The sequence below is a fragment of the Saccostrea echinata genome, unplaced genomic scaffold (genome assembly GCF_033153115.1).
Source record: "Saccostrea echinata isolate AGI-Se365-2 ecotype Australia unplaced genomic scaffold, CSIRO_AGI_Sech_v1 ptg000061l, whole genome shotgun sequence".
Lineage (NCBI taxonomy): Eukaryota > Metazoa > Mollusca > Bivalvia > Ostreida > Ostreidae > Saccostrea > Saccostrea echinata.
The window spans coordinates 1405710-1417206 of NW_026889810.1; the positions used below are offsets into that span (position 1 = coordinate 1405710).

General features: G+C 38.6%; 1 protein-coding gene across 1 annotated transcript; it reads right to left on the minus strand.

Annotated features, from left to right (window-relative positions):
- Positions 1-302: 302 nt before the first annotated feature.
- On the minus strand, positions 303-6895 carry LOC133175165 (uncharacterized). The gene has a single exon (XM_061310282.1). It carries the CDS (start codon positions 6815-6817, stop codon positions 746-748), a length of 6072 nt encoding a protein of 2023 aa, XP_061166266.1. The 5' UTR covers positions 6818-6895; the 3' UTR covers positions 303-745.
- Positions 6896-11497: the final 4602 nt, after the last annotated feature.

Consider the following 11497-nt stretch of genomic DNA (forward strand, 5'->3'; position numbering starts at 1 on the left):
TTATTGACTTATATGTAAGATGGCATGTGGTAAAGGACTACAAAGAAAACAAAGGGACTAATCAGAAAATGTTCACAATATAACAGATACTAAAAGTGTACGACTTAACCAACTTTGATAATGACTGTTATGGCGTTCCATAGAAAAAATGTTTCAAACAGCAATGTATTTATCTTAAATTCTACTATTTGCATAAAATTATATTCTTACAAGTTACTTTACATCATTTTTATCTAAGTGAAAGAAAGCAGTATAAATATTCAGTAATATTATGCTACTTATATCAAGTTGTTTATCCTAGATATAGTAATGACAACAATGGCGTGCCGTACTTCGTGCACATGCGGTTACCGAAAATCATAATTTTCTATCATTTAACTTCACGACTGCAGCTATGCATTACACATCAAATGAAGTACACATAAAAGAATAAATTTACAAATGTATTCAATTACTTACACAGTGATTTCCCTAATCTTCCAAAAAATCAACAGCTAAACAATGGGTCAGCCTCATGGCTTCTAGAACAACTTGTATTAACAACTCGTACCTTTAATAATTCGTACGAAGGACAGAACACTCCCCGCCTGATATCTCCTAGATATCACAAATATGACTAGAATAAACAGAATGCACTACGAAAATGATTGATTACAATAAAACTAGTTGACTAGATAACAAGATATGACTTGATCCCTAAACAAGTGTCTATACAAATGCTCAATGTCTAATCTTGGTAAACATCTTAAGTAGAGACTAATAAAACAAGTTCATTGACGGGGCGAGTATACAGACTGTTTCCCGCAACTCGAACACGAACCTTACGAACAGCTTTATCAGCACAAGGAAAAGTTTCCTCAATAATACCCATTGGCCAGTTGTTTCTGTTTGCTGCTTTATCTCTCAGAAGCACAATATCTCCACATTTAAGGTTAGCACAAACTTCAGTCCACTTGCGACGCTTTTGTAGGGTTGTGAGGTACTCGTCTCTCCAGCGTCTCCAGAAATGATCTGACAAACTTTGGACTCTTCTCCACTCTGCCCGGTAAAGATCCTTTTCTGTAAACTCCCCAAGATTCCTTGCAGAAAAGGCATCCGCAGTCTTCTGAGTCAACAATGTTGCAGGGGTAAGTATATACGGTGACTCAGCATCTGTAGAAACTGGCACAAGAGGTCGGTTGTTCAGGATGGCTGCTACTTCAGTCATAAATGTGAAGAGTACATCATGCGTGAGATGTTTGTCTGCCACTTTCGAAAGCATAGCGTCCAGTATTCTCCTTGCTGAGCCGATCATCCTCTCCCATGCTCCTCCCATGTGGGACGAGCAAGGGGCATTGAAGATCCAGATAGTCCCTGACTTGTACAGATAGTCTTTGAGTTCTCCATCCTCCACATTTACTGCATCAATCTTTAGATCGTCGGTGGCCCCAACAAAATTAGTTCCCCGATCTGAACGGAAGACCTTGACCTCACCTCTGATGGCTGTAAATCTCCTCACTGCGTTGATGAGTGCAGATGAAGACATATCCTCAATCAATTCTATGTGCACAGCACGTGTCGTCAGGCAGGAGAACATAACTGCCCACCTCTTAGACTGAGCGCTTCCACCCCGAGTTCGTCTGGTCATGATATTCCAGGGTCCAAAAACATCAACACCAACATTGGTGAATGGGGGACTGTTTTCGAGTCTATCTGGAGGAAGATCAGACATCTTCTGGAATTCCAAGGATCCTCTAAGTTTACGACATGGAACACAGTTATGAATGTGAGTACAGATAAGCAACTTAGCCCCGGTTACCCAGAATCCAGCCGCACGTAATGCGCCTTCTGTAATATGTCTGCCTTGATGTTGTACGTTTTCATGTACCTGACCAATAAGGAGCTTGGCAATGTGATGCTTTCCAGGAATGAGCAGAGGGTGCTTCTCTTGTGCAGGAATATTGGCATGTTTAATTCTTCCACCAACTCGTAACGCTTTCTCAGAGTCTAGAAATGGATCCAAAGGAAGAATATGGCTGTTCCTGGAGAGAGCTATATTTTGCTCCAATTGAGAAATTTCTGTAGCATAAGTCTCTCTTTGAACTGTGTGCACTATGAACCTTTCAGCTTCTTGATACATCTCTACAGATCTTTGTCTCTGAGACTCATCTGGCTTCTTCCTATTTCTAATGAACTGTTTAAGGAAGGCAATGGCTCCAACAAGTCTTCTCCAACTGGAGAATCTCTCAAATCTATGTGATCCAAGTTCACTGCTATGACCCAATCTGACTTTGGTCAAGCATACACTGACTTTCTCAATGGGACGTACTTCCTTGTCCTCACAAGGGTTCACTAGAGAATAAGAGTCTTTAGATACTTCCAGCGTACTTGTATCACCATGACGATCTAGAAAATCCCTTGGTCCCTTGAGCCACATACTGTTACTCATTTTGTCAGCAGGTACGGATCTGGTTGCCAGATCTGTTGGGTTTTTCTGTGTGGGTACGTACTGCCATTGCTCAGGACATGTCGACTGTCTGATATGTTGTACCCTGTTTGCTACATAAACATAGAATCGTCTGGTTTCATTGTGTAGGTAGCCTAACACAATCCTGCTGTCCGTGTAGAACTTTACATCATCGATGTTGATGTCCAAGTTTCTCCTGACGACGTTCGAGACCTCAGCCGCCAAAACTGCAGAACACAGCTCGAGTCTTGGTATTGTTGTTCCATGCTTTGATGCAACTTTGGCTTTTCCCATCAATAGTCCAAGGTGAGAAGTTCCATCTTGATAAACTGATCGTAAGTATGAAACTGCAGCTATAGCTCTTTCAGAAGCATCACAGAAGGTATGTAGTTCTACCCTTACTGCTTTTCGTAAGGAGACAGGTGAGTAAGCTCTTGGGATAAATATGTTCTCACATGCTGTCAGGGAATCTCTCCATTGCTCCCACTGCGCTCTATGATCCTCAGAGAGGGGTTCGTCCCAGTCCACTGTTCCTAAGACAAGGTCACGAAGAATAAGTTTGCCTTGTATGGTTACAGGGGCTATGAGTCCAAGAGGATCAAAAAGGCTGCTAACAGTGGACAGCACACCACGTCGCGTGAAAGGGGTTTCCTTCAGGGAAACACGAAATGTAAATGAGTCTGAATCAAGATCCCAGTTTAGCCCAAGACTTCGTTGAATTGGCAAGTCATCTGAGTCAAGGTCTACATTCTTGAGCTCCTTTGAGAGGTCTTGCAGAGGTAAGTTAGCCATTACTTCTCCACTATTGGATGCAAACTTGTGGAGACGGATCTTTCCTATATTCATCAGAGCCTTCTTTGTCCTCGTGAGAAGGTTGATAGCTTCCTCTGCGGATGGAACTGAGGTCAGGGCATCGTCAACATAAAAGTTTCGTTGTACAAACTTCTTTACGTCTTCTCCATATGTTTCGGACGCAATCTCAGCTGTCCTCTGAAGTGCATAGTTCGCGATGGCGGGTGATGGTTTGTTACCGAAAACATGAACCCGCATTCTGTATTCTATAATGTCTTTGTCAAAGTCATTATCTTCGTACCAAAGGAATCTCAGAAAGTTTCGATGACTTTCTCTTACTGTAAACGAGTAGAACATTTTCTGTATATCAGCCATAATCCCTGTCTGTTCAGATCGGAAACGCATGAGAACTCCGATCAGGCTGTTGGTGAGATCTGGGCCTGATAACAGCACGCTGTTCAATGACACGCCTTTGAAGGTTGCTGAGGAGTCAAAGACACATCTTATCTGTCCGGGCTTCTTTGGATGGTAAATCCCAAATACCGGAAGATACCAGCATTCTTCTCCAGAATGTAGTGTAGGTGCAACTTCGGCATGTTTGTTTTCAAGGAGTTCATCCATAAATTCAAAGAAATGCTCTCGTTTTACTGGATCCTGTCTTAGACTTCTTTCCAATGACCTAGATCGTTGAACGGCCATTGCGCGGTTGTTTGGTAGTTTCTTGCGAGGAACGCAAAAGGGAAGTGGTGCACACCAGTGACCATTCTCGTCTTTGTGAAGTTCTTTATTCATCAAACTTAAAAATTGTCTGTCCTCAATTGAGGGTCCCACAGTCTCGTCTAGATCAGTCTGCATGAAGACATCTGATGCTAGCTTCATGTTGATTATGTCGGGAGACTTTAGGCATGGAATACAGTTAGTTGGTTCAAGCACATCAAACTTGTTTGGACATGGGGGTAGAACAGTCGGTCTTCCTTTAGAAGTATGGTAAGTCTTGCAGACACTTATGCTATCTGGTTTGTGGTTTCTGCCCAAACACATCTCTCCCATGACTACCCATCCCAGCTTCAGCCTCTGGGCAAATGGAGAATTAGAAGGTCCGACCACTTGTTCCAGTACATGATGCGCCTCAATTGCATCACTTCCTATCAGAAGGAGAATCTCTGCGTTTTCATCTATAGGTTCCAGTTCGTTCGCTATGTCACATAAATGAGAATAGTGTCTCACTGCCTCTGGGGTAGGGATCTCATTTCTGTTGTTTGGGATGTCTCTGCACTCAATAATTTCTGGCAGAACGATCTTGGTTGACAGGTCAACTGACTGTATAATGAATCCACTAGATCTCCTCCCAAACATCTGTGACTGTCCAGAGCAGCTCCTCAGAGTGTACTCCATTGAAGTACTGTCCACTCCAAAAAAATGGAATAGCTCAGATCTTGCTAATGTTTTGTTGCTTTGCTCATCCAGAATCACATAGGCTTTAATTTGCTTCTGTGGAATGTTCTTATTGGTGACATAAACTGGTAAAATCTTTGCACAAGATTTTCCATCGACACTTCTTCCACAAATTTCGGTACATGTACTGTCAATGTCTAGTGGTTTAATGGGTTCCTCCCCGCCATTCTGTCTCCTGCTCTTAAGGCGCTCATTTGTCATATCGAAGTGCAAAGCTGTGCAATGGGTGTGACTTCCGCACTCCTTACATACAATGGCAGTCGTGCAATCACGTTTCCGGTGGTCCTTTGACGCGCAACATTTGAAGCAGACTCTGGAATCTTTCAGAAGTCGACGTCTCTCTTCTATGGGTTTCAGTCTAAATGCTTTACATTCGTTTAAGTCATGCTTCGAACTCGGATGTAAAATACACTTCGGATGTTGAAAGACTGTTTTTATTGGCTTTATATTACTATTGGTGTCTGTTATCTTCACGTTGACTCTGTTCCTTGAGATACTCAACGGTTTTTCCATGTTGTTGTTGCTATCATAGTTTAGTCCAGGATCATTTTTGATGTAGCTTATCTCCTGAATAAAGTCTAAAAACTCACTGAAGGGCGGGAAAACTGCGCTGTGATTCTTCTTGTACCTTACAGCTCTTGCTGTCCACTTTTCTTGAATGGAGTAGGGCAGCTTCTGTATGATGGGTAGCACCCCAGAAGATGTGTCATAGTACGATAGCAGGGTACTGTACGTTGGGTTCTCTTTCACGCTGTTAATTTCTGCAAGAATGTCTGCCAATTCAAACAACTTTTTGTGTTCTTTGTTTGTTAGTTTTGGGAAATACTCTAACTTCTTTTTAAGAGCTGCCTCCACCATCTCTGGACTGCCGTACCGTTGGTCTAATCTTTCCCATAAACGAGCTACCCCAACACAGGGTCTGTTGACGTTAGATATCTTTATGCTACATGCATATTTGGAGGACACTGGTCCTAACCATTTAATCAGCAACTCTAACTCCTCTGACGGACCGACGTCAAGTTCTTTCATCACTTGCTTGAAAGTTCTCTTCCACGACAGGTATGCTTCTGGCTCTTCAGAAAAGACCGTAAGTCTCGCAAACAGCAAGTCTTTTCTGAGAAGGAACCTTGTGAGATCCGAGGTCACTTGGTTTTGAGAGGAATTCGAATTCACAAGTGCTGGGTGTTCTGGTGACTGTTCACGATGTATATGATACCTAGGCTGAGGTAGGGGACGGAAAAACTCCGGTGAATAACTAGGATCCCGCATGGAATGTGGGTCGAATGGTCTTGCACTAGGATTCAGATTAGTATATCCAGAATGCTCGTTTACATAACGATTTGTCCTTATCTCTGAGTTTTCTTGCTGTTTTGGTAGCAAAATATCGGACACTTCATTCCTATCAAGTTCGCTCCCAGCTGTCTTCAGTGCTTCAACCTCTGCCTCTGCTGCGGCTAATTCCTTCTCATGTTCTAGACGAGATAGGCTTGAAGTGAGTTCCGCTTTCCTTCTTTCTGTCTTTATTTTTGTCAGCGCCTCTTCTTCTTCCACTTTAAACTTCTCCTCCAGAAGATCTCTCTCTTGTTCTGAGAATTTTATCTTTGCCTTGGCGGCCTCTACTTTTGCTTGTTTTTTGGCAATCACTGAAATTCCCGATCTTGCAGAAAGTCTGGATCCATGTGATGAAGACGTTTCCATTAGATACTGTTTCCTTTCCTGTATTTCTTTGAAAGCCTTTTCCACCCGTCTTTTTCTCTCCTGATTGTCTCGAGTGAATTCCTCATACTCTTGCATAGCTTCATCTTCCTCACTTCTGAAAACAAACTCATCATATTCTGATACAAGTTTGCTGTACACTCTGTATTTTTCACTTAAGTCAAATTCAAATGATTCTAGAAGACTAATACTTTTGAAGTCTTTCCAATCTGTTGTTTGAAGTATTTCAACTTCCGTCCAAAGTCTGTGTATCTTTGTTATTTTCACATTTTTTTTCTCCTTAAAATATTCCAATCCCTTTTCTGAGGGCTTCCATTGTCTTTTTTCAGATTTGTGGTCTGTTTCTGTTGTTGTCCCTGTGTCCATATCTTGTTTGGGTGTAGGGATGTTTTCTTCTTTGTTTGCCATAGTGACTGATCCAATGTCCTGACAAATATTGAGGGATTGTTCCTTTACTGTACTGTCTCGTGATTAGCAGACAGTCAGATAACCACGCATCTACACAGAATACTCCAAGTCCATATAAACTGATGAATTTATTGACTTATATGTAAGATGGCATGTGGTAAAGGACTACAAAGAAAACAAAGGGACTAATCAGAAAATGTTCACAATATAACAGATACTAAAAGTGTACGACTTAACCAACTTTGATAATGACTGTTATGGCGTTCCATAGAAAAAATGTTTCAAACAGCAATGTATTTATCTTAAATTCTAATATTTGCATAAAATTATATTCTTACAAGTTACTTTACATCATTTTTATCTAAGTGAAAGAAAGCAGTATAAATATTCAGTAATATTATGCTACTTATAACAAGTTGTTTATCCTAGATATAGTAATGACAACAATGGCGTGCCGTACTTCGTGCACATGCGGTTACCGAAAATCATAATTTTCTATCATTTAACTTCACGACTGCAGCTATGCATTACACATCAAATGAAGTACACATAAAAGAATAAATTTACAAATGTATTCAATTACTTACACAGTGATTTCCCTAATCTTCCAAAAAATCAACAGCTAAACAATGGGTCAGCCTCATGGCTTCTAGAACAACTTGTATTAACAACTCGTACCTTTAATAATTCGTACGAAGGACAGAACAATATCAATAATATTTTTACACTGTACATTCACACGCTTTGCTTGTACAATGTTTAGATTACAAACTGGCATGTTGACTGGTCGATGCGCTGATGGTCAACGCATTTTATCCCTTATCCTGATTGACAGACCTGTTTGGCATGTTGATTGGTCGACGCGCTTATGAGTTAATCGCTAATCCTGATTGACAGCTCTGTTACGCAACACCGAACGCGCGTTCGCTTTCTGGGACCGCTACTGAATTTGGGGTTCGCTTTCAGGGTTCGCTACGGGTGCGCTCCGGGTTCGCTCGGGGTCAGCACTAGCGGACCCCAAGCGAACCCTGGGTTCGCTTTCTGTTAGGTTGTGTCTGGTCGGTACTGTAGTTTACTCACATAAAGTCTTTCAGAATTATACTGTTAATATTCAAGCCTGTCTGCCGGGTTACTACGGGAAAGACTGTGCTTATGAATGCAGTGATCACTGTAAAGTGTCCAGACGTTGTAACAGGTTTACTGGGGAGTGTGAGATGGGTTGTCAGCCAGGTTGTAAGTGAACTTTTTGTAATAAAGGTAACAATTCAAACAAGTTTGGATTTTTATCTGGTCAAAAAACATTCAAAAAGAACATTGCAATGCTGTAACAATCTTATGCTTAAAGTATACATTTAGCATATAAATAATAAACAGAATTGCGAAAGTCTCGAAACTAATATTTGTAAATTGAAAGTAAAAAATGCACGGATCATAATAGTAACAAATTAAATAATTTGTTTGTAATTGTAACTGGAGAATTTATCCCAAATTCTACTTTTTTATTAGCATTTTTTTGCAAAAAAAATCTTTTATCATATTATGAAGCATGAATTACATTACTCTGACGTATGATATTTTATCAAAGACGTCTTTTCTCGACCTCTATGTTATCACTTCTTTTCACACATGATAAAGATGTAAATAAATAAATATATAATCAAGCAACAACATCATGTAAATTTATTTTTTCATTATTATACATTACTGTTTGAATCATTTTTTTTTCTTTTCATTGAAATGTAAAGAATGTGATGGTGGAATGTATGGAATTATCTGCAATCAGAGCTGTGGACATTGTCTTTATGACACTCAGTGTCACCATAGAAACGGTTCATGTTTAGGCGGTTGTTCTTCAGGATATGAAGGTTTTCTCTGTATCAAAGGTAAACAAAAGTAATATTAGAAACATCGTCAGCTTAATATTACGTCATCACTATTTTGTGTCTTATATACATTGAAATGAAAATGGCATTCCTGGATTAGTTAATTGCCGTCCAAAAAGATAAAATTTTCACAAATAAACATTACTACTTTTACGTTTTGATGTTGAATTGTAACTAAAATCATATCGTTGTCAAATGTCAAAACGAGCTGCATTGCCTTTCCCGTACGAAACTCTTAACCGTTTTCCGCCTGGAGTCCGGGCGGACTGAGACGGGTTCCGGTTAAGTGCTAGGAGTACTAAGCCGTACTACAGTCGGACATGGAAAACGTCTTAGCTTTAACCGTTTTCCGCCTCATATCTTAGGTGGATTCCACCTTAAATCTTCGGCGTATTTTTGTTAGACGTTTTCCCGCTTAGCTCTTAGACGGATTCTGCATTAATCTTAAAATTATGAACAGTTTAAATTATGACCACATGTTTCATTCCACTTGATGACCTCGTTTTCTTAAGGCACTAATGGGGGAGATATTCGGAAAAAAAAGTCAAACATTGTTTTTGATCCAGTTATTAGACTTCGAATATTTGACTTTTTATTATGTTGAAGATTGCGTTTCCTACAGCAGTAATTTTTTTCAGTCATATTTTATATCAGATACACGTTTCTTATGCGCTCCTGCTTGACCACCCTCTACAGGGAGCGGAAGTTTTCAGACAGAGCCTCTCTTTGGATGCATTGGTCAGTTTGAATGCAGATTTTGAAAGTGATGACTATTGATCAATTTGGTTGATGAATCTTTATATCTTATTCAGTTTAAAAAGGAACTCAGGCAAGATGTATGCCTGTAAATTATTATTCTGAAGATGATTCGTTATGTGTTTTTGGAAAAAAGAGTGATAAAATACAACACTTATTTCTTTTACCAAATGTAAGGCAGCATCAAGACCCCCCCCCCCCCCCCAATTAATTTCAATGTTATGGGTATGTCCTTTTAGATTAAGATGTTTAAAAAGTACAGGGATAAAGGATATAAAATTACTCATTCATTTGTCAATTATTAATTAAACTGCCCATGTATTTTGTAATTTTATTTTCACTTCGCGTATGTGTTTTCCGGAAATACGATTTCCTTTTAAATTTAGCGACCCTTAGTAACTTCCAGTTTTAAAATCACGATTGAAAAAATGTTCTGATGTATGTCAGCAATTAGCACTGGTTAGTGGAATGGTGACACTGACACCCTTCCAAAAGTGTAGTTCGCTGCTTAGTTAGGATTAGGAGTCAGGTTCTGAGATGTAAGTTATCATTTAAAATATTAATATATACATGAGATTCTTCATTTTTTTACCGTGATGAAAATTCTGAAAAATACATTTTTGGGGCGAAATTAGAACAGTTTTTTAAAATTTATTTTTTCATCCATATTTAAGTGTCCCATTCCTCCTCACGTGGATGCATCTATACGATAGTTTTCCTATAGTATGATAAAGATTTTAAGTATTTCATAATTTATGGCCTTGTTTAAGGAATTCAACTTCTTCGTATAAAACATACAGAAATATTGCATGGATTGATAATTTTTATTCTGGGTGATGTAGACAATAGATCTTAAATCACAGTGTATTTATAATTATTCAATAAGCAGCTGCAATTTTTTTTCTGTGTTATTATCCATCATAATGTACATTTGTTAAGTAAGATCTACATATTTCAAGAGCAGCTATTGAATACACAGTCATGTAAATTGAAAGTGTTTGTAGAAAGGGGTCTTACATTATTGCCTTTTACAAATATATGAAGATTATAAAATGTGATTGAATAAGAGATTAAAAACCTATTTTCGTCAATTTTAAAACTGTAAATATTTTCTGCAGTGCAGTGTTTTACATTTCAGCACTTCAAGCTGTTCAAGTCCTCTGGAATTATGGCCGATAAAGATAGAATGAGGACTCCGACTGCGGCAACTGCAGCAAGTCAGGATGAAGTCCAGAAGTCAGTGTCCATCCACCCTTACATGTACCAGTAAACTGGTAATGCTGCTCTTCTCATTTGAGAGCTTGCCGAAGATTCATGGGAAAAAGGAATGCAATCTAACACCCGTGCTTCATTCAACTGAAGTGGAGGTTATGAGAGGTAAACACATTAAGACATCAGACGTCCGATTAATATATAAAAATTAAATATTCTTATATTTTGTAAGTTTTAGTGTTGAGAGAAATTAGACAAGATTGTGTGAATCCTGATCTGTAATACTGAATAGTATGTCATAAAAGAGTCATTTTATTGAAAAATGTTGAAGAGTCATTTTAAAACGAGAAACACATTTCAGTTTGTATTTTCTTTATAGAGTACTTCAACATGTGGTGTGTGAAGAAATTGGCAAAGGAAAGTAGGAATCATCATGATCATGGAAAAGATAAGTTATTCCAGACAACTTAGGAAGAAGAACAATAAAAATGATACACTCATTCCTCGCAGACAGAAAGAATTTTGTGAAAATAATTAGCCAGTGGTAAATTAACAGCTAATTGTTTTGTTGAATTGACATTTAACATGTTTAAACAATGGTTTTGTCTTTCCTTTTTTATTTGCTAATTCAACTGTGACAGTCACATTTTTTTGTAGATGTATGAAGAAATAACATGTTTTGGTACAATATTTTTTATCTTTTAATTTCATGTGAAGGCAAGGCATGACATTTTAAAATGTTTACAAAAAAGTTTTGTAGTCATTAATTTTTTAAGACCTTGAAAATAAATGATTTATATTTTGTTTAATTTTATTTTCTTCAAAAATC

Excerpts from the sequence above, each read along its gene's own strand:
- LOC133175165 (XM_061310282.1), bottom strand. The coding sequence starts at position 6,817 with ATGGCAAACAAAGAAGAAAACATCCCTACACCCAAACAAGATATGGAC.